Below are 23,767 nucleotides of genomic sequence, written 5' to 3' on the forward strand. Positions count from 1 at the left end.
GATCTTATAATTTTAGATGTTCTTTAATTTTTATTCTATAATTAAGTTTTTTATATTTGACATTTTATTTTTATTTTTTATTTCTATTGTTGTCCCCTTTTTTTTTAACCTTTGTTTGCTTTCTACGTCCTATTTTTTAAAGTTTAGTTTTTTGTTTTCCATGAATAGGATCAAAGTGAGATGAGAAGGGAAGGAGTTAATTTCAATATTATTTAGTGGATATTAATTTTCTAGGACAGTACAAACGATTTGTTTTTCTCTTTTTAAAACTTTGGTAAAAAAATATTTAGCCTTTGAAGCAGAGAGATTTTCAGATAATTTTGATTTAAAATTATTTTTAAATTAACTAATTGATTATCGTTTTTTAAAAAAGACTTATTTGTAGAATAAATTTTGATAATAAAATGATATTTTTGGGTGAATTTTTTATAAAAATCTCGAAGTTTGAAAATTTGTTACAGCAGCTTAACTTGTGTTTGAATATTTAGCCTTTGTTTGCTTGTTACAGCAGTTTGAAAAATCGCTTTTTGAACATTCCATAATTCTCCCTTAGTAGTTTGAACCTTCATGCATATGTTGGTCCTGTTGGTTGCTCTCTCTATTCTCTCCCGATTGCTTTTACCTTTATGCACAAAGCTAACCTCATCGATCGTCCCTCTTTATACACGAGCTAATCCTATCAATCACTTCCCTTCGCATATGTGATGCCCTTAAGATTCGACTAGGACTAGTGTACGTGTCCATGCTCATGCCCACGATACCTCCGAAGATAGAGGCAAAATAAATTTTTTACGTGGCCAAAGGTGTTTTGCGAATTTTTTTTAAAGTTGGACGTTCTACTGAAAATTCTCAAACTTTGGTTTTTTTTCTTTCGAAAATTCGTTTTTTTTTTAAATTAAATATCTTAAGTGAATAATATTTGCAATTTTCGGGCATCACCGGTTGCCAACTCATGCACCACATGGTTCGTGGACCCGCAACCGTAGCCGTAACCGGACTTGTTTCGAGCAGGTGGGCGTGAGAGTCGCTGTGCTACTTATCTGTCTCCTCCAAAACAGCAAACACAATTTCTCACCACAGTATGCCCAAAATACTCCATGACGGCATCTCAAGTGTTTCGTGTAGGCCGTACGGTGCCTAAATCTACACAGCGAATCACACCAAAACTTTCGGTACCCCTTTATATGTATATATATACGTTGTGGGTGGCTCCGAGACAAAAAGCTAGCGAGGAAGAAACGAAGAGTTCGATCGCGGGATCAGATCCGGTCCGATCCGCCATGAGCCTCTTCGGTCTCGGAAGGTACCTCTCGATCGCTCCACGCCTCGTCTGTCTCTTTGATTCGTTGTAGTTCGTGGGATTTATTGTTATATGTTCTTTCACTTCGATCGCTTTCCTTTTCAACTTTTTTTCCCCCAATTCCCTCGTCGCATCTTATGCTGGGCAGTTAAAAGGGATTATATGTTCTTTCTTGGATGACCTCGTCATAATTTTTGGATCTTTGGTAATTGTTATTGATGGAGGTCCGGTATTGATGGCCTGGCCCCAAATTCGTGCGGCGAAAACGTGTTTAGATGCTCCGCTCGTTTGCTAATAATGTGGTTGATAAATTCACACTAGTTTTGAGTCGAAATTTAGTTATCAGGGTGAGGTCTTTCCATTTGGGGACTCTAAGAAGATCGTGGAAAGCTCCGTGCAAATCCCTTCGTCAAATTTATGGTATAACCGCTTGAACTTGGATGCTTGATCAGTAAAATAAGGAACAGCCTCTAGAAATTCATAAAAAAATCAGCGCGAATGTACTGGGAATGGGGTGATGGTGTGTTATGTTTTTTGGTCCTTAATTGAAAGGAATTTGATTGTTGGCATAATTCTTAGATGAAAATTCTGCAAATAACATGTTCTTGGTTGGCCATGTGATATGCTTTGGAATTGGATGCTCAACACTCAATAGTCAGCTAAACAACCAGTATCTTCTCTGTCGCAGATGTGATTATAATTGTTGCTATTTTTTATCTGAAACAAGAAGCTTGAATTATGTCCTCTGGCATGAAACATGACAAAATGATGGTTGGCTTAGGAAAAGATATCTTGGAGGAGTTCTTAACAAGATTGCTAACTTTTAACCTCAGCTGATATCAAGAAGTATATGAGTAGCTTTTAGCTGGATCATGCATTTCAGATAAGTGTGTGATGGCTAATAGCAAAATAGATGACAAGGATATGTGATTCTCATTTAATGCCTAAAGTATTACGGGATTGGATTTGAAGACTTAAATACACATTCTTGATGTCCTGTCACTGTTCAAAATAAATATTGACATGAAGTTTTATGGGAAGTTTGTTTGAACTTCATTTTTCAGATTTTTATTTTTCATCATTGAATATTTAGCAACTCTGGTAGTTTAAGCCTCACTGGGCCTAATTTTGCAATTAATTACTTGGTCAATGAAAATTCGTCTGCAACGAATCACTCGATCAAAATAATTTAAAATAATATCGGTGATCTGGGACTAGCAGGTCCCTCTACATCATCAAGGCCTCTTTAGTGAAGAAAGCTTCATCAATATGTAGTCACCTTTCTGAAGGATGGTTCATCTTTCCTATGCATTTAAGAATGATCTGCAGTGAACATGGTGCATAAGGATAAAATAGTCACAATAAAATGTGAAAGTGCGAGATGAAGATGTTGGTATAATATGTGCTAATGTCAGGTTTGAAATATTAATGAAGGAATTATTGTTGAATGGAATCAATGAGAAAATATACTGTTGTTACTTTTTAACGAAAAGCCCTCCAAACACTTGTTTTAACTAATAATGAATGTTGAGTTCCTAAACCTTGACAAATTAGCCCACAACGCAAATTTTTTTTATAATAATGACGGCGTACATGATTTTTCGTCAAGTTTGGTTGGCTTCTAGGAGAAAGCAGTTGTTTCTATTAAATCTCCCTGAAACTGGCCAAAACCAGCAAGAACAGCGGAAACCAACTGAAACGAGCTGTTTTACGGATACTGGAAAATGATGATTAAATCACAAAAGTAAGTTGAGTTGTTTTTGTGGCACTGGCGGCAACCACTATTTTTTAGGTACACTAGAAGTATTAGGATCCCTTGTGTGAGGGGTTCTGTTGAAAGCATATGGAACTGTGGTAACATATAATTATCTCATCAAATTCTTTCTGTCCCTTATATTAATTTGTTCTTTTTCAGGAACCAGAGGACATTTCGGCCTAAAAAGAGTGCACCATCTGGCAGTAAGGTAGTCTATCACTGTGTTATCTGTTTAATTCTTGAATTATACGAAGATGAACATTACCTTTTTGTAGGACTAAACAATATGTTAGAAGTCTCTCCTTTTTAAGTTAATTCCACTAAAATTCATTTTTTTTCCATTCTATCCAAGTATTCATTGTGTATCCTCAGACAATTTCAGACAGTTAATCTTTTGGCCTGTTAGGATGCTTCAACTCCCTATCCAAGTGCATCTCCCAGGGAAAGAAAATTTCAGTTGAAAGCGAGAAGGGAATGACTCAGAGAGGTGGAAGAACACACTAATCAGTAATTAAAACTTTTACTAGGCAAGAATTCCACATAAATGGTTTTGCTGTCCTTCTAGAAAACGATTCTTAAATGAAAATAACCTTTCTAAATGTAGGGCTAAGGTTTTGTGTGTGTGCATCCAGTTGTCCTTTCTTAGGCTCCTGTCTCTCCAGTACCTCTCTTTTGCTTATCTATATGCTCCAAACCATGGTTTTAGACAATGTGGTGTGCGGACCATTCCGGTTGAATATCATAATGGTATAATAAGGTATTGATTGTACCTACTTGTTAACTATTCCTTTAGTATTTCTTATTGATGCACCGAGGTGTATCAAGGAATACTATACCATACTGGTCCATGTCAATCAGTAGGTCTGACTAGATTCTAAGACAGAATGGTGCTGGTATGAAAACCTTGCTTCAGCAATGATAAGATATTAGACAACTTTCTAACTCAGTACAGGACCTTTGGTTTGTGATATCTGAAGGAATATTTTATTAAGATTCTGGGAGAACTATGGACAAAATAAGGAATGTTCCTCCATTAATGCTTGTCTTTTACATCTGCAGGGTGCCCAACTCCGGAAACACATTGATGCAACTCTGGGTAGTGGAAACCTAAGGGAAGCAGTAAGACTCCCACCTGGGGAGGATTTGAATGAGTGGCTTGCAGTCAATAGTAATGTTCTTTTTACTTAATGATGCTTCTAAGCATAGGTTCCATTTTTTGCTGTTCTTTTTAGTTTTTTGGATGTGTTGAAATTGACTAGTTGCTATTTCTGAAGTTAAGTTACTGTGTCAGAATATGATGGTGTGATACTGTAGATCTGTAATGTGTCAAAAGAAAGTTGCTTCCAGTCGAATTTAGGTCATGTTTCTTCAATTTGATGCAGGTGATGAGGCTAATACTTCGATTTTTATTTTCAGCTGTTGATTTCTTCAATCAGGTGAATCTGCTTTATGGCACACTAGCAGAATTCTGCACACCTGAGAATTGTCCTACAATGACCGCAGGTCCAAAGTATGCTATGTAACACATAAGATATTGGTTATATAAGCTTCTTTTCTTTATTCATTTTGTATATTATGTGCCTGTTCTTGCAATATCTTGTCATCTTCTTGAATAAGTCTTCCAGTAAAAGGATACTTATCAACTAGTTTGTAAGATCTGGCTTCTTACACTGGCCCGCCTTACCATCTTTTTCTTTTCTTCACCTTGATGTACTTCTTTTCAACTAACATTAATAATTTTTTTGTGACAATTAACAGTTCTATACCATTTTGCAAAGTATTCACAAACATAACTGATGTTGTGGCAGTTTGGTTACAAACTTCTATCTGATAGCATTACAATCTTGTATCCCGATCTTAGGCATCTTGTCAAAGGTTACATATGGTGTTCCCTTTTCCCTTCAAAGGTTTTTCTCAGATACAAATAAGTAAAAATTTGCAATATCCAACTAATTTGGGAAGGAAATCTTACATTATTGATCATGCGTCATTTTAGGTAACATCTCCAGCAGTCAATGCAACCAAAATGGTGCATTGTTCATGTTGGATAAGAACTTATCCCTGTCCCTTTTCTTAACCTTGAATCTGTAGCTTTCTCCAACTCCATGGTTGATTTATGTCGTTTGAAAGAAATTTAAACATATTCTTGAATATTTTGCCACTACTGAATAATTGCTATTTATGCTTTCTTAGAATATGCTATACTTACTCCGGGCAAAGCCTCCTAGACAAGGCACTGCAAGCAAGCTGGTCAAGGCACCCTTAAATCTGCTCATGTTTCTCTATTAATAGATTGTGATTTTAAATATGAGTATCAATATTTTAGTTCACTATCATCAGATAAAAGCTTAATAAAACATTACATTTGTGCCCACTTTAGTGCTGCCTGGTTGTCTAGTTGCTTTAGCATATACCTGTCTCGTTATTTGAGTACACTTAAATACGTAGGTATGAGTATCGATGGGCAGACGGTGTACAAATAAAGAAGCCTATTGAAGTCTCAGCACCAAAGTACGTGGAGTACTTGATGGAATGGATTGAAGTTCAGCTTGATGATGAGTCTATATTTCCTCAAAAGCTAGGTAGGGGCTGTTGATATAAATGAATTGCATTCTTCTCTCCTATGTGCACCTACTTGTTTGCACATCTGGTCTCTGTCTTGCAGGTACACCTTTCCCTCCAAACTTTAAAGAAGTTGTAAAGACAATATTCAAGCGCTTGTTCCGCGTCTATGCCCACATATACCACTCACATTTTCAGAAGATTGTCAGCCTCAAGGAAGAGGCGCATCTTAATACGTGCTTCAAGCATTTCATTCTTTTCACTTATGTAAGCACTTTCTATTCTTGTAGCCATTTGTACTTGATGCATCTTTATGTTACCTTTTTGATATTCCCATTTTGCGTAAGAGCTTTTCAGTATTTTGTTCCTACCACTCTATTCGTTAGGGCAAACTCAAATAACTAAGTGATTTAGACATTCTGGATATTATCCGTTTTCTTCTGGAGATATTTATCAATAAACCAGTAAACCTCCATAATGAAACTAATAAGTGGCTGATTATCAGTCCTTATATGACAGTCCATCTTGTCCAAATCTCCTGTATATAAACATTTTAATCTTCCATGCTGTTATGAGCCTGATGGCAAAGAATCATGAGGGCATAACGTGATCTGTATTGGTTTTTATTTTTTTGAAAATTAGTTCCCTTTTTTCCATGAGATATAACATAGATCAACTGGTCTGGTTATCTTCATTCGTTCTTACTGGTTTTTAAGATGGATATGGACCTGTACCTAGGTTGATAGATATATTTTAAGATATTTTAACATTTCTCATTAATTTGCATGGTACCGTTGGATTGGTAGAGAATTTGCCTTACTAATAGCTTCTAAATGTGTACCTTAAATGCCTCAAGATTCATTGGCCTCATGCAGAATGGTACAGAATTTGCTTAACATTTTTACGATAAGGGTCTCATCCCCTTTTCATGTCTGCCTTGTCTACAGTTCTCATCAAAGCAATACATTTGAACAACTTCTTGTGGGAATGTGTTGCTGACATCTTCATGTGATTGTGATGCAGGAGTTTGGCTTGATCGACAAGAAGGAACTTGCCCCACTTCAGGAGCTGATAGAATCCATCAATGTTCCATATTAAGCCTGTCTATTCAGAGACATCCGCAGTACTTCTGATCTTGAAAACTGTCATCATCATCTTAAATCTTAGTTCGCTGCTTGGTTTCCTTCTATTTACTTGTATGCTGATACAGTGGGGTGTATTCGTGTATTAATGTATTGGTGAATAAATGCCAAGGATGATTACATAGCTTGTGTCTTCACAAGGCTGATGTATATTGTTTGTCGAATTGGTTCAGATGCTCTCGAAGCATCGGACTAATATCTTTGCTGGCCTAGAAGACAAGACTACTAGGTGATTAGAAGTTGCCTAAGGAGACACCACATGAAATGCCAGTTCTCATAATTTAGAGGACCATTTTGGCCTAATATCTATCGTTGATGGTTAATGTGAATTAGGATGTGACATTTGGGTTTTCTTTTTGATCCAATAATAATATGTAAATCTTGTGGTTGAAGCTGTAACCTCGTAGAGTTAAAGATGCATGCCACCTTTTTGATGCTTCGATGCAGTCGATTCGCATTCTGTTGGGAACTCTGTATACCATTTTTTGCTCTGTTTCGAACGCTTCCTCTCTCTTCCCTCTTTTTATTCTAATAAACCGAATAATTACGCGCGTTTCGTACCAACTGAAATCCACATGAGAAACATATACCGTAGCGACGAGTGGATCCCACCGAGGCCAGGTGGGCCCACCTAATCCGACGGTGCTGGAACGATCTCATTCCACTCGCTCTTCCCCATAACCGGAACCCGCCGTATAAATAACCACACTCGCGAGGGGTTCTGATCTCTACTCTTCCGCCCCTATACGGGCGATGGTCGATCGCAGCTGCTTTCCCTTTTCGCCGCGGCCTCCTCCGCCGTAACCTTTTGGCAATTGAGTGCCGATCGAGCGGTGGAGATGTCCTCGCTGTCTCCACTGCCCATGACTCTCGAGTAGGGGTTTCGTCTCGGCCGCCCATGTATGGGCGATGGTTGATCGCCGCCTCCCGATCTTGGTATCTACTCCGACGCTTCCTCTCTCGCTTGACTTTGCGACTTCTCAGTACCGATCGGGAGACGGAGATGCCTCTGTTGTATGCGACTGGGTTCCACTACGCAGCAGATGAGCGATCGATTCATCCTATTAATTCTTTGTCGAGGTGAGATTTAGGGTTACGTTAGCCCTGCATTTATTTTTTACTTATTTCTTTAATTCAGCATCTCGTTGAATATGTTGGTGGATTTCGACTTCAAACCATATCTACTTTGTTTGCTCACATACTGTTTACTACAATGTCCTTCTCGTTTCTCCTCTACAGGGACGGGCGCAAGGCCGGTTCGATGATTGCTACAGCAAATGAACTACAAGGTAATAATGTGACATTAACTAAATCGTTCTTCCTCTTCTATACTCGTTGCGTTCCATCAGCCCATTCTGCCGCTGTTATTTCGTTTTCGTCATCCCATTTCGTTATGGTTAGCATCTAAGTCCATCTTGGCAAAGCGGAATAGCCTCAAGAGGCAGTGTCTTGCTTTGAATGCTAATGGACTGACATCAACCTTCTTCTTTTCGGTTCTGCACTCGACTCTGATCGCGATGCAGATCAGTAAAGATGATACATCAACTCTTTTCAGTACTAGCATTCTCTCAGTTTCTTCATTAGAATGCTAACGTCTTAGCAACGAAGAGACATCACCATCAAGAAGAGGCTTAAGTTCATCTCAAGAATATGTCTCGTACGAGAGATCGGGCGTGGGTATCAGTTAAAATTAGGATTCCCCTTCCCGGTTGGATGGTAAAAGTGGATCCCATTTTTTGAACCACAGTTCGGTGCCGCTTGGCTAACCGAGTGGGTCATTGGAACTGCTTCCCTGGAAGGAAATTGTTTTGTCGAGTGTGTACTTGGAGATTGAAGGTTGTGGAGATTCGTTCATGCCCATTGAATGGGCCACGTGTCTACAACGCGTTCAGCATCATGCGCATGATGATGTTGACGCGTGAGATGCACCCACTTTCGCCAAATGCGGACAATGTTCCCTGGCTCGACCAAGACAAGCGCAACCGCGCCGATCCGGGTTCGATGTCGTGGCAGGCCAATGTAGGCGACCCAAGTTTTGAGACTTGTCGTCACGCCAAAGTGAAATCGTTCGGGGCAACCACAATAACAAATAACAAATCTGCGTAAGCGTACGGTACCAATCAATTGATTGCGGAGGATATTCCAAATTTGGACAATTATTTTTTATTTAATTTGGTGATGACGTAACAATGGAGCTATAATGAACGACTTTAGGGGTCGATTGATCGGGGAAAATATACTTAATTTGGACAGTTTATTTTGATTTGATTTGGAAAAGACGTGACAACTGAACTATAATGAATGAGTGAATTCATTTTTTTATTATTTGCAGTTGTTACGTCTACCTATTTGCAGTTCTTTATGAATCCGATGATATCCGAGTCCACGTCTCAAGAAAAAAAGAGTTCCTGTCGAAAGCAAAACCAAACAAAGTGTTCACACAATAACACACGTATATTTATATTTTGGTAATAATAGTATAAGTTGTCTTGTGAGCGAAGGAAGGGAGTTGACGGGGATGCGGATGCGTGTTCACACCGGCAACCATCCGGTGGTTCCCACTTGGCGTGACCGACTCTTCCTCTCCTCTCCGTATGTGGTAAGGGGAGGACGAGCGAGGCGACAAATGAAGCGAAGCGATGATGTTCTTCACACACGGCAAAACGAGGCGGACACGCGCGCCCAATCATCCCCACAAGGAAAAGGATGGGCGGGAAAAGTAATGGTGCGACGCGGTTTCCCTGAACCGGGCCCCTCCGAATCCCAAATGCCCCCACCATACGACCCTGACATGCCGTAACGTTTTCCGGGAAGCCACACGCTTGTTTGCTCTCAAACAGCTTTTGATGAACGTATTATCCAAGCTCATTTAGTTCTTAGTTAAGAGATAGACATAAATAGTCATACAATTTATTCATTCTTTTTTGTCAATCCTTTGGATTTACTTTTCTGATTTGTATCCATTTCAAAAATGGTCAGCCGTATGCATGCATGGGCATACAATTTGACCAGAGTACCTCCTACATACAATACATATATGCATGAGATGACGATGGTATTCGGCTCGTGTTCGACAACACTATTCTGTGCTCGATCAAGCGGCATTTTCCACCGACTTCCCTTGGAACATATTCCTCGCTTTCCGCAGTCTTTGTTTCAAACCTTGTGCTCTCTAATCGAAGCTTCTCTTCCTTTCCACACTATTGTAATCCGTGTGGTCTCCTAAAGTTATCCAACATCATTTGTTACGTGTTCTTCCACAGTAGAGTTGAGGGTCATGAATAAGACAGCTATCTAATATTCTGCTATTTATCTTTACAAGATCTTTCCTTTCAACTTCTCCACCTCTGATAGTTGATTGTTTCAAAATTTATTTATTTTTCTTTCTTTCTTTCTTTCTTTCTTTCTTTCTTTAGTTTGGGAGTTTGGATCCTGACGTGATTAATACTTTAGGTGTGGTCAAATAATGTGGTAACAAGAAATGTTAGACTAGTCTTTTAAGTTGCACTCGACAATTCATGTTTATTCAAATTATAGGATTTGTGAGACTGTTTGAATGTTGACTTTGACCAAGGGGTCAATTGATTTTCAACTGTTACTTGTTACACGAGCATCTTAACTAATATAAAGTATATTAGTAGAAAATCGTTATTTAGGCGTACTGATCCGTATTAAGGAGATTTTTTTTTAATGAATTATGTATTTAAAAAATTAAGTAGTGAGTGGGGGATTAAATTCCTCGATAAATTTAAGATATCAATAATACGAAATGGCATCAAAGTAATTATCTGACAGTCGGCAGCTTTATAGAGGCAATAAGCGCAAGAAGTAAAGGTAGGAGAGGAAAGAGCGATACGTCGTTAGAGAGAGAGAGAGAGAGAGAGAGAGAGAGAGAGAGAGAGAGGAAAAATAGTAAGGTTGGGGTTTTCGGAGGGGTGGGAGAAGATGATGCACGGAGGAGGAGGAGGTGGTGACGGTGGCTACGTCGGGCGGATGGCGATGGTGGCGGGAATCCCACTGCAGGTAAACCCGGCGCCGGCGGCGGAGATGTTGGACACGAGCGGCGGGGCAGGGGTACCGCAACCGCCTCAGCCGCGGCTGAGGGTGAAGGAGGAGAAGGTGCCGCAGTGGAGCCAGCAGGAGACGCGGGATCTCATCGCGATCAGGGCCGAGCTGGAGCGCGACCTCGCGGTGGCGCGGCGTAGCAGGACGCTGTGGGAGGCGGTGGCCGCCAGGATGCGGGAGCGCGGCCACCGCAGGACGTCGGACCAGTGCAAGTGCAAGTGGAAGAACCTCGTCAACCGCTACAAGGTCTCACCCTTTTCTCGTCGATCATTCTTTTCCCCCTTTTTCTTGGTTCCCCCAATCTTGCCTCGTTGATCTCGATCGGTATCTCCCAATTGATTCTTTGATTTGTTCTGTAGGCCGCTGATCCCGCAGACGGCCGGCAATGCCCCTTTTTCGAGGAGCTGAATGCGGTGTTCTTGGAACGGGCGAAGAACACGCAGCGGCTCCTCTTGGAATCGGAGTCCATCGCCTCCCCGTCGAAGAAGAAGCTGAAGAGGCTTAGCGGGGATCGATCCTCCTCGGACGAGTTCCCGGAGGATGACGAGGACGAGAACGGCAGCGACGAGGAGCGCCTCACGAGGAGCAGAAAGAAAAAGGCCGACAGCAGCAGAGGGGGACAGAGGGCGGCCGGCATCCGGGAGCTGCTGCAGGAGTTCCTGCAGCAGCAGCGGCGGATGGAGCTGCGGTGGCAGGACACGGTGGAGCGGCGGGCGCAGGAGCGGCGAGCTCTGGAGCATGAGTGGCGGCTGTCGATGGAGAAGCTGGAGAGGGACCGGCTGCTGCTGGAGCAGGCGTGGCGGGAGCGGGAGGAGCAGCGGAGGATGAGGGAGGAGAGCCGGGCGGAGAAGAGGGACGCCCTCCTCACCACTCTGCTCAATAAGCTCATCCAAGATGATGATCTCTGAGACGGCCTCCTTCTTGAATTCCATTGATGATCATTTCATGTCGAATTAATTTAACACAACGTATGAGATATTTTCCCATTTAACATAATTTATAGATCTCTATGGTTCAAATAATTCCTACTACGCACATTGGCATATCATTCTTCAATGGCGAGCAATCGATCCTGACATCGCAGCGGTTACGAGGAGACATGGCTTCTTTACATCACCAACACATGATCTATTTGCCACAAGAATGATGGATGTCATGCCATTCCTACATCACATCAGGAAGCTCACTGTTTATATTGATGTTAGTTTCTGCTGCAGCACCACACAAGACTTTGACCATAGCTGGTGTTTACTTACATGTGATCAAAGTGGGCTAATTACATTACCAGTTAAACCTGCCTAACATTCATATTCCTAGATTTAAAAACTTATATTAGAATCTTCATTATTATAAAAATAAAACATATGTCCATTTACATTCACGTTATCAATTTTATCAATAAAATTAATAAATAAAAAATAATAATTTTAATATTTTAGTTGATAATAACGGATAACATCGATGGTGATGCACCGTTGAGGCAATGGTGGATGGTAAGGATAAAGAGAACAGTGACAAAAGTTGAGGGTCATTTTATATTTGCATCGGTACCGACATAGATACAAAATGATCCTTTTGTTGCTTGGTAGATGTAAAGCAACGAAAAGGTTGTTTGTTATGTTGGCATCGACATAATTGTCGAGCGGTAAAAGGGGGGTCACTCAGCATTTACATTGGCGCCGATGCAGATGCCAAGCAACCTTTTGTTGCTTTTCATTTGCATCGACGAGATATCGAGTAACCCTTTAGTCGCTTTTCATCTGCATTGATGAGATACCGAGCAACCCTTTTGCCACTCGACAATTGTGTCAACATCAATGCAATGAGCAACCCTTTCACAACTCTACATTTGCGTCGACATCGACACAGTTACTGAACGACGAAAGGATCGCTCAACATTTGCATCGACGGTCCTTTCACCGCTCGATAATTACACCAACATTGACGCAAATACAAAATGACCCTCACTTCTTATCATCGCTCTTCTTATCCACAGTAGCTACCTGCGACCCTATATTATCATCCGACACCACCAACATCATCTGTCACCACTAATTCAAATATTGAAATAATATTTTTACCTACTGTTTTCATATTTACGTCGATAAAACTAATTACGTTAAGATAAATAAATCTAGATATCTCATTTTAATTATAAGGACTCCAACAAGCAAATGCCTTTGCTTACAAACCTGATATGCTGCCTCTAATTGGCACTAATGTTTAGTGTTACTTCAAATAAGAAGGCATCGATGAGGAAGATAGAGCAGACATGCACTGTAGCAAACTGCCATACACCAGAAAAGATAAATCGATAATATGAATCAATCTAAGGGGATAACTCCGACAATAAATTGATCAGTTGTCTTAGTAGGCACCTGTTAACCAAAGCATAATGGTTGATAATGTCAAAAGAAAGAAAACATCAACTCACTACAACCACATTAAGAGAACAACAGAGCCGAAAATTTTCCATGAAAGTGAAAGATCGTTTATTAACACCGATGTAATCATCGACCACATTGGTTGGGTAAAACCAAGCACCTTAAAACCAACAAACAGATGCAATCAATATAATTATATATTCTCTGAAACAATCAGATCACAAACTCAGTAACTGCTGCAGCAAACCATAGATCATAGATCATAGTGCAATGAACTTGGGCCTGCCGTTTGTCCATAAAACATTAGACTGGAGAAAAAGAACAAGATTGAAGTTCACTACAGCCTCTATGATTATGCTGCAATGATTATGATCACAATGAGTAGGATAATCCCAAAAATCACCAAAAGCAAGCACATCTGCACATGAACCAAATGACTCGTTAACACACATAGGTAGCGAAAAAAAAAAACCAGGAATAAGAGGCATAAAATTGATTTTACCAAGGATGAATTTGATTTTTGTGTTTTTGCTGCGTTTTTGAGTTGAGTTTTTCCTTGTGCAGTTGCTGCGTAAGAGTTCTCGATGTGGGAGTTAATGTCATCTGTAACAAAAGAACTATAAGTTAGTCAAAGAACAGAAAATAATAGACAACTGTCAATACGAAGCTAAAATCCCTCACCAATTACAGCTCCTTGATCATGAACCAACACCGCAAGGTCCTTAAATATTTCATTCACTTGGCCTATCTGCTGCTGAATCTCTTGAATGCCCTGTTCTCTCTCCTCGATAATTGCCTCATTGAAAACAATCTCATTATCCAACAACACCACCTCTTGCCTATACACCAAAAAGGCAGACGTCTCAGAATCATATCCAAAAAAGCACTCATAAAGGGCTGCACAACAAAATTTGAGCATTAAGAAACTATAGAGAAAATCCAATCAGTATCTTGTAGCCAAGTTATGGCCTCATGATCCAAAGAATTGCAACCTAAGTAATCTACTGCCCCAATTATGTGTGTGGTATATAGTGCAGGCATTAGGCCTTTACCTTGTGGCCCAAAATAATATAATTCAAATTATTAGCAATAAAACAATTTAGTTATAAGAACGAGATTATATTCTTATCTCCACTCCACTTAAATATCTTGTATCCAAATCAGAGGACAGCATATAGCTCGGAATCCTCCTTTAAGGTTCACATGTTGGACTAATCTAAGTAACACTGGAGTACCGGACTGTGGCACTTGGTTTCCAAATGGAGTCAACTGCATTCCATTGACAAATGAAACAAACTGATAACCAGAATTATGCTTGGTTATATCTAAAGATATTTTTCCTTATGCAACAAAACCAAACTTTTCTGAAAAATGAGAATTATCAGTGTAAATGCTCTGCAAAGCGCACAATGATATCTGCAAAACATTTACGAAATTGAATGAGACAGAACCACAATTCACCTTCTAGACTCCGCAAGTACAGCACGTTGCTCAAGCGCCTTGTTGGAATTGGAATCAGCTTCAGTAGCAGCATAACTACACAAAAATAACCAGGCAGTAATATGAGGTACCAATCGATGTACATATTATAGGATTTACATGAACAAATAAATAAGAATATATAGTTGAAATCAATTATGCTCATTACCAAAATTAAATCCACTAGTTCAAATATCGAACCAATCACTTCTTTTTTTTTTACTTTTTCTATCTCTATAGAAATCATTTAGTGGTAGCAATCTGCAATTAATTATCAAGAAGCATTCGGATCAAAAGGGTATTTGTTTGTTTTTATCTTTCACTTCAGGTCAAAGGTTTTACGTCGATACTGAAGGTTTAAGGATGACTGGGACATCAGAGCACTTGCTTCCGTAGAACAAAAGTTCAAATCTAAGCACCAAAGAAATAACCCAGACTCCTTATTTCAAGACCAATCATAGAAGACTGAAATCTTCAAAAGCCATTCCACATGCAAAGCAGGTTACAAATAAAGAAATACCAACATATTGATACTTTGTCGGGGCTATTGAGCTGAAGAAAGAATGCAGCAGCTCCAAAATTCAATATCAAGAATAAAAAATAGCAGGTTACCTGGAAGGAAGAACTGTTTGGGGAACCAATGGGGCATATGCAGTTTCTCTCTCAGCTGAAAGCCTTTGAAGTTTCTGGAACTCTTTCAGAATATTTTGAAAATCCTTTGCAAGTTTTGCATCAGCTACTTTTTTGCTTGCCTGGAATTCAATGAAATGCTTAGGCACAAGAAATTTTTCTATACAGAAGTACAAAGTTATATGCACACACTAAATTCATGCTTTCTCCCGTGGTGTTTACCAATAATATAAGATCAGATGCAGAAAGTAAAGTTTGAAATTCTTGGGAAAAATTTAAGCTCAAGAACCTCCAACCCTTCCCAGCCTAGAAGAAATCTAGAAGATGCAAAATATGACAAGGCTTCATTGGAGCATGAGAGTTTGTCAAGACTTGTTATAGAAGATCAATTTGTTTGAAGCCCTCTTAAGTCAAAAGAGTCCCACTTGTAGTGTCACCATGATATCTTGTTTTTATCTGAATGAGTCAAAGTCTCAGTCTCAATTTGTACTTAAAAAATTTAATAAAAGAAGTGAGCAACAAGACAACTCATCAACAGAAACGTATATGACATGATTTCTTTTAGTTGATGTGGAAATCCAGGTAAAAGTAGTCCCACCATGATGCTGGAAAAATGAATAAGATCAAAAATGGATGAAAAAAAGACACTTACACTAACTTCAACACGATGATCTGTTTCACTAGCTTGTTTAAGTTTCGCAGAAGTATCTTTAACTAGCTGTCCAATTTGTAGCCTTGCATTGTGCCTGCCAGCAAAGCAGATTATATTAAGTAAGACTTCTTGGAAGATGAAATTCCACAGAAGAAAAAAAACAATAAATATACAGTCACTGCCACCAAAGATTGTTGCCAGAAAAACCAAGGGAAAGCTGACTTAGCAGTAAATTTCAAACGTGTAAATTGGATAGGTAAATAGGACTAAGATAGTAATTGACCTCCACAACTGGATGGGTTCTGGAAATTTTGCTCAGGAAGTGTGAATCCATGGAAAAAATAAAAAAGAAACTTGAAGAATATCTAGAAATGTGCTAAAAGAACATTACTTTAACAAGCCTACCTTTCTTGAATCAAATAAAAAACTACTTCTTAAAACAACTTTATTCAGTTAAGCTTTAGTCACATTGAGACAAATTAAGAAAAAAAACTAGAACTTTACAAATGTGAAGCATATGTTTTGCAAGAGAGCGAAAAAGACATACATAAGTGTGCAAGTCACATGGAAGAAGCATACGAACTAACAAGTACTACTAATCAGATACTAGAACATAAAGACTGACTTTAGCAGCAAAAAGAATCCTAAAATAAGAAAACATTGTATAAAAAATGAAAATTCTCCAACTGTATAAACCAAAAAGAGAAGCAGTAGCAAGTACTTTGTCCCTTATGTTATTGTACTGAAAGGGAAAAGTGTAAAAGCTGTTTATTCCATAAGTTAAATAACTTGAAACAGCAACAAAATTTAATCTGGTTCTTCTAATACATGATTTGGGTCCTCTAATTTCTAAAACCTATAGGACATCATTAATCACACACCTCAACAGAGTCTTCGGCCAAACTATATCATGAGCCACAAGGGTTCGAGTTTCCACACTCTGTCTCTAGGGTTAAGGTTGCATAAATTAGTCCTCCCCAGACCCCAACATTTGGGGTGGGGGGGGGGGGGGTGGGGGGAGGGGGGAGAGATATCGTAAGCCATCAAGTCTATCGGAATCATCCACTTCATCTGGCTAAAAAGATAGAAGCAACCAGAAGTACAGTTTCTCATAGTAGATTAAAAATTCAAACATCCGACAGTCACCCATATTTCTGAGAGAAAATAGTTCACAAAATACAATGTATTGGGCCATATGAAACTTCAATAACAACAAAGCTAATAATTTACACCAAAGATCTAATTTTCATATGATTGAACGACAGATTAGTGCAGTAGGAAGCAAGGTCAACTAAAAAACACCAATACCTCAATCAAAACCATGAATTTTTTATTATTTTAGGTGTCGAACCAAATGGTAATAGAATTTGCTACAAATTCTAACTGATAGTTAAATTTAAATAACTGAACCACATCGATTTTCGACCAGCTCCACATAACAAGTCGTTCATCGCTTCTGGCATGCATGTTGTGAATACTCCATCAACATATGTTAACAGGAACTTGCGACCATCAACTCAATGTAGTAAAGATAAGATTTGAATACTGTGTCTGCAACTCTATTAGGATGAAACATATGAACATATCTCTGTTTTGGTTTAAATATTCATCAGATCTCCTACGAGCCTGTTATAATGCAACATAAAAAAAAACAAAATGATGTGAGAATAAAAGATTTATTCTTTCTAAGCTGTTCCATTAAGCTGCGGTCGGAGAGCACAGCTGATCACTGAGATGGCTCGACCAAGTTTTGTCAAAATTTTACAAGTATCAACCAGTCCACTAAATTTGATACCACATTCTTGGCCAATGGCAAGCAAAGGCAAGAAAGAGGCTTTCCGGTGTCAGGTTATGGAAGCACTCCGTCGCTTTCTTATACATGGCGACGGTCTAGTAAAAAGCTGTATAACAAACATATTCATCTCAAAGTCGTAACCCCAAACGAAACTATCATCAGCCGTAGCGAACATTCCATCTTTCGAGAACTTCAAGCCAACGAAATCCGACCACTGACTCAGAACAGCAATCTATCAAAACTCAAAAAGAAGAAAGAGAGATGCTATGCGGCGCAGAGCCCTCACAGCTTCTCGCGGAGCTCGGGGGTGTCCTTGGGGGTGCCGATCGTATTGACGAGGCGCTCGAAGTTACGGACGGCCGTGGTGATCTGAAAGAGCCCAGCCGCGACGGCCTGCGTAGGATCTTGCCGCCCGTTCGCCAGATCCCTCCGCCCGATGAGCGGCCGCCCCGACTCCAGATCCTGGAAGCTCATCCTCTCCCTCTCAAATCCTAGCCGAGAAAGAGAGAGGAGGGGCGAGGCGAGGGACAAATCCCAATCCCAATCCCAATCCCGATCCCGAACCCTAACCCGAGGCAATTTCGTGGGCGAAGGAAGAAATTAAGCGAGAAGAGGGATCGACAGATCGAAACCCTCGTTTAATTGGGAAGGAACAAAAGGAGGTGGCGATCGAGGAGAGATCGGACAGAAGGAAAGGTTGGGAGAGGAAGCCGAGAGATGCAACCCCAAATCGGCCACCACCAAAACAAGACCACGATTTAAACGGACGGCCACGAAACCAATTTGGTTTTTGCGTCGACTTGCACTCAAACCCTTCGCGTGAATTATATGTCACGGAACAAAATTCGTGTGAGTATTATGTAAAAATCTTATTATTATTATTATTATTATTATTATTATTATTATTATTATTATTATTATTATTATTATTATATAATTTATTTATGGAGGACTAATTTGTCTTCTGATTTATCCTTTTTTTTACAGTCAAATAGTTACTGTTTTAGATAATAATAATAATAATAATACAGGATAATATATGAATGTATATTGGGATTCACTATGCGTTGAGGAAACCAATAATGTGTCTCATTTTCCGAAAGTATTGTACATGAGATTCTTAGATAAGAGAGATATATATTATTAATTATTCACTATTTGAATATGATGTGTTCTAATCAAAGAAAAGTTAACATTTCAAGGTACACTAAATCAAACTGAATTAGTATTCAAAACCCTTTTTTACTATTAACAATTTTTTTATCATAAAAAATATTAATTTATTATTTACAACCTAAATATTAAGATTTTTATCTCTTCTTTTTTTTCTTCCCCCATAATTCCTCGTTACTCGCCACCATTATCAACATCAATGTTAAACAAGAAGATTGATGATGATGAAGAGTAGGAAGATGATAAAGAAAATAAGAGGAGGAAGAAGGTAAAGAAAAGGAAAAAGAAAGAATAAGAGAATATTTAGGTATATTTGTAAAGGGATAATTGATAAATAATAAAAATTTAAAATGAGATTATATATAATAATCTCTTTCATAATTCTCTATTTACTATTTATAATCTTTTACTATTTATAACTCTTATATTATCGATTTTATTTTATTTCTCCTCATAATCCCTTATTTCATCCCGCTCACTATCATCATCTTTTATCGCCATCGATACTACTCACAATTTAAAAAGGAGAGAACAAAAAATTAAGATGAAAAAGAAAAAAAAAGAAAGACGAGAATATTTATGTTTATTTACAAGAAAAAGATAATTTAAAAATATTGAAAAGTTTTTTAAAAAATATAAATAGTAAAAAATTACAACTAATATTTTTTTATTTCTTCCAAGTTGATGTAGTGCAAGTTTGGAGCTTTGACGTGCTGTGCTTTGAACTTCTCACAATACGTTAGTTTGACCCAATCATGATTGATTGAATTAAATGTTTTTTATATTCTAAATCAATTAAATATATTTCTTATTTATACGTAACTCCGTTCGTAACCTCCGCTAAATTGTACCGTATACATAGCGATGTCATCCCGGTCTGTCCCCCCTCTTATAGCAGGGGATGGAAGAGGTCGAGGGAGTGGAAGGATTTGATCCTTTTGTTCCTCTGCGGGATTTCGCAGTTGATCGAGTGGAAACGCTGGTTCTTTCTCGCGTTTTCTGCTCCGTTCTTCGTCCGGCCGAAGGAAACGTGGTTTGCTACACTCTCTCTGTCTCTCGCTTTTTCTTTTTGGGGACGTGAGCTGTTGCCGTCCGCGAAAGAAAGCGACGTGCTTGCGGTGGAAGGCAGATACAGGGAACAAAGGCTTCGAACACCGCGCTGTTCCTGACAAGAGAAGGAAGCCGATCGGATGAAGTAAAGACGCGAGAAAAAGAAAGAGTCTTTCTCAGATCAGTCTCGTAAGTCTCCAAAAGCACTTATTTTTATCGTTTTCTTAGCCTTGAAGACAGGTTGGAGTCATCGAGCCGCTTTGGAGGGGGCAACGGGCGCCCATTTCGGGAAGACGACGAGGTATTCCTCTTCGTTGTCGCCATCAAACTTCTAATCTCTCTCGATGAATGGAATTATCGGCGAACAAGACCCGGATGCATCTAAGACCATACAGATTCAGAAATCTAAAGGAAGTGTGATCTGAATGTCGAGTAAAGAGAAAGAAAAGAACTATTTTTGGTCAGATTTCGCCATGTACTCGATGGGGGGTCAGGGGGATTTCGAGCTGCAGTCCAAGTTGACGGCGCTCCCGTTCGGCCAGAAGAACCGGAGCTCGCACGAGAGGGACGTCCGGAACTTGACGGAGAGAAAGATCCCCACCCTCCACCGTGTCCTAGCATGCCCGCTGAGGTCGAACGACACGACGCCCCGCTTCAGCGCCACGTCCATGGTCTCCATGGCCGCCTGGTCCAGCGGGATCGGCGACGACGGGAAGTGGTAATCGAGCTCCAACGAGCTGTTCTTGGCGACGTCGAACGGGTCGGCCCGCAGCGCCGCGACGTCGATCCTATGGAACTGGAGGAGGAAGCTCAGGTCGGAGAAGCTGGCGTGGGCCTTTTTGTTGTCGTTCTCTGCCACCAGATTCAGTACCATCTCGATCTCGAGAAGCCCCGATTGGTCGTAGACGAGCTTGCTGAGCTGTGCGTAGGCGACCTTGATGTATGGCATCTTGGGCTGGTAGATAATGTAGATGGCGAACACGACGATGCCGGCGATGATCACGGCTATTGCTAGGACGGCACACACGATCGCAGCTAGCCAGACTGCCCAACTGGTCTGCTGCGGCGTGGCAGGAACGAACGCTGGCATCACGATCTGCAATGAACAGCATCCGGGGATTGATTGGGAAGGAGATCAATTGGTGTCTCGGACATGGTGGCTTAAGGTTTGGTATCTCCTTTGCCCTGATGGAGAGCCACTGGTTTTCGCCTACAAAGTGTTTGTTAAGGGGCCTTTGTAGCTTTATGGTTAGCCAAAGAAAAATACCATGCTTGCCTTGCGTTTGCTGGTTCGCCCTATACCCTTTTTGAGGTGCCACCGCTCGGCCATGATTGGATCTGCCAACCTCGCTGAGCATGCAGCCTTTTTGCTTTATGGTTTTAGGTTTTCCATTTTCTAAACCATTCGATCACTTAGGTAAAACTACAATTATCGAGGGAAGATCTTGTTGATATCCTGATCAGTGTAATATGATTTTTACTTGTGTTTACAAGATTGTTCGAGGTGGACACATCAAACTCGGAAAGTATTATTTGCATGTAGACTAAGGATAAAAGAGATTTTTTGAATTAGTTCATACGAAGTCCAAATTAATAATATGAGAAAAGTAAATCTGATGATCAATAAAAAATAATCTTTTTTATAATTATGGTAAAAATGAGTTTGTATATATTATTGTAAAAGAACAGAATATTTTATAAAATATTCTACGGGGAGACAATCCGTAACTCCCTAATTTGGACCCTTATCCGCATCGATAAACTAGTATGAGGCAACATTTGTTTCGTTGCCTAGATGTCCCATAAAGGTCACGTGTTGGACAATGATTGATCGACAATATTCTTTCCATTATTTATCTCCCCCCGCTCTTTCTTGAAGGTGAACTTCAGGAACTCTTTCAGTGAGATCCCAAAGTGCAATTATCAACTTATCTAACACGTGCGTCATATATAGATTATGGGGGAGTAATTGAGAAGCTTATTATTTACATTGCATCCTCTTTTGATTATTGGGGCTCTCGTTGTATCTCCTCCAAATATCAATCTATCTGTCATAGTTCGATCCGTAGGGAGTCCTTCGTTGAGTCTACTAATTGGGCCCCAAATTCAAGTGGGGGTAGATTGAGAGTGGTGTGGTCCACTGAATTGCACGATCGGAAATCGAAGTGTTCTCTCAATTGATGATTCGACAACCCTCAAGCGATATAGTGATGTCAACATTGTGTCACATTAGGTAATCTTAATGGATGTTAATCGCAGCGGAGCTAGGGACTGCGATTAAGCTAGTGGCACTATTTATTAAGCCAGTGGGGCAAAAGCAAAGTGACAACCCATATCATACTCGTTAATGTCTACACATATTGAGTGAAGCTTAAGAATAACTCGGCGAAAAATAAGTGGATGGCTCGGGACTATCCCTGAGGATAAGAGACCCAGGTCACTGAATAGGCATTAATATTTCATTAGTATTTGTACCGAGGCTACTGTTCTTTTTGGGTGAAAGTATTATGGGTTAAGACAAAGCATCTTTGCTCGAGTATTTATTGAGAGAATCGACATGCAAGTGTTCCTATGACATCGGATTCTTCTTCTATTACCAAAAATATTATGAGAATATATCATTAATATCTTAGTCAGCCCGATGTGATTTTGATATGTATGCACAGGATCATTTGAGATGCATTCGAGGTGATAATACCAAGCTTCCGATGTGTCACTTACATGAAGACTAAGATCGAAAAGATTTTTCAACTCGATCCCTTTGATGCCAAGTTAGTAATAAAAAATGAGTATGACGATGATGAGCAGTAAAAAATGATCCTCTTGCAACTATACTAAAAATGAATTTTTATGCCCAATCATAACAAGATAGAATATTTTATAAAATATTATAAAAGGAGATAACCTTCAATTATTTCTAACCATATGATCTTTTCGCCACGTGAGGATAGCCTGTAACTATCAATCTTCTCTTATCAATGTAGAAAGAGTAGTAGAGGGTAGTGTTTTGGGCAATGGTATTTTCCTATCAACTTCCATTGATTCTTTTCGTCTAATCATCCATCTCTAAATTTCTAGACTAGTGTTTGGGCTCTTGATCCTGTCTCCATATTCTGAAGTGATCTCATTAATCTAGAAGAACCATTACCTTTTTTTCTCCCTGTTGTAAATTAGATCATTGGTTCACCTTCAAATTAATTGAAATTCGATAGATATTATCTTGAGTTTAATATTGCACAAAACTATATCTTTGATCATTGCAAATATTGTGATGAACTGTAAGGTGCAGGGGAAGGGCAACGCAGCAAACCAGCGAGTCACCTTGTAATGCGACATGCAATTCGCGTGAAGGATGCTGCTATCTTCACGGCTATGGCTGCTGCTGACCTTAGCATATAAGCATGCAGGCCATTTCGAAGGAAGTCCAAGAAGAGGTTTTGCTGTTATTTCACGTTTTGTTTGTGATGCTGATGTAGAGGACTAGGGCCAAGTCACCTCCCACTCGACAGCAATGCGGCGGCAATAACGATCTATCGGTCATGTGGACAATAGTTCATGTTAGATCATTCGTGCTGATCTTGTTGATCGTTGTGAACAGTAATCCTCAAACAACCATTTAGACCTATTCCCTCTCACTCAATCTCCGTGGACGATAGCTTACAAGAGATCGTTTGAGCTTATCACCCTCATGAATAAAACGTCGAAAGAAGACTGTTACAATGGTTATAGATGGTCCCCTCGATAGCCTAGGTATAAAAGTCGACCCTAACACCTGCCCA

At 39.7% G+C, this 23,767-nt stretch overlaps 4 protein-coding genes across 4 annotated transcripts; 2 read left to right on the top strand and 2 right to left on the bottom strand.

The window, feature by feature from the left end:
• The first annotated feature begins 1,193 nt into the window (after nucleotides 1–1,193).
• On the top strand, nucleotides 1,194–6,884 carry LOC135616694 (MOB kinase activator-like 1A). Its single transcript, XM_065116158.1, has 7 exons — nucleotides 1,194–1,303; nucleotides 3,216–3,264; nucleotides 4,116–4,224; nucleotides 4,473–4,566; nucleotides 5,505–5,638; nucleotides 5,722–5,885; nucleotides 6,642–6,884. Exons 1-7 carry the CDS (start codon nucleotides 1,281–1,283, stop codon nucleotides 6,714–6,716), a joined length of 648 nt encoding a protein of 215 aa, XP_064972230.1. The 5' UTR covers nucleotides 1,194–1,280; the 3' UTR covers nucleotides 6,717–6,884.
• A 616-nt stretch (nucleotides 6,885–7,500) lies between these two features.
• On the top strand, nucleotides 7,501–11,847 carry LOC135581916 (trihelix transcription factor GT-3b-like). Its single transcript, XM_065116159.1, has 3 exons — nucleotides 7,501–7,840; nucleotides 8,000–11,071; nucleotides 11,185–11,847. The coding sequence occupies exons 2-3, from the start codon at nucleotides 10,706–10,708 to the stop codon at nucleotides 11,731–11,733; spliced, it is 915 nt and encodes a 304-aa protein (XP_064972231.1). The 5' UTR covers nucleotides 7,501–7,840; nucleotides 8,000–10,705; the 3' UTR covers nucleotides 11,734–11,847.
• Nucleotides 11,848–13,269: 1,422 nt separating this feature from the next.
• On the bottom strand, nucleotides 13,270–18,564 carry LOC103990606 (syntaxin-22). The gene is made up of 7 exons (XM_009409809.3): nucleotides 18,052–18,564; nucleotides 15,971–16,064; nucleotides 15,301–15,440; nucleotides 14,671–14,745; nucleotides 13,891–14,048; nucleotides 13,712–13,812; nucleotides 13,270–13,627 (listed from the first exon to the last, which is right to left on the bottom strand). Exons 1-7 carry the CDS (start codon nucleotides 18,237–18,239, stop codon nucleotides 13,562–13,564), a joined length of 822 nt encoding a protein of 273 aa, XP_009408084.1. The 5' UTR covers nucleotides 18,240–18,564; the 3' UTR covers nucleotides 13,270–13,561.
• Nucleotides 18,565–20,325: 1,761 nt separating this feature from the next.
• LOC103990605 (uncharacterized) lies at nucleotides 20,326–21,436 on the bottom strand. Its single transcript, XM_009409808.3, has one exon. It carries the CDS (start codon nucleotides 21,076–21,078, stop codon nucleotides 20,479–20,481), a length of 600 nt encoding a protein of 199 aa, XP_009408083.2. The 5' UTR covers nucleotides 21,079–21,436; the 3' UTR covers nucleotides 20,326–20,478.
• Nucleotides 21,437–23,767: the final 2,331 nt, after the last annotated feature.

This window comes from Musa acuminata, chromosome BXJ2-7, assembly GCF_036884655.1.
Source record: "Musa acuminata AAA Group cultivar baxijiao chromosome BXJ2-7, Cavendish_Baxijiao_AAA, whole genome shotgun sequence".
NCBI classification, from domain to species: domain Eukaryota; kingdom Viridiplantae; phylum Streptophyta; class Magnoliopsida; order Zingiberales; family Musaceae; genus Musa; species Musa acuminata.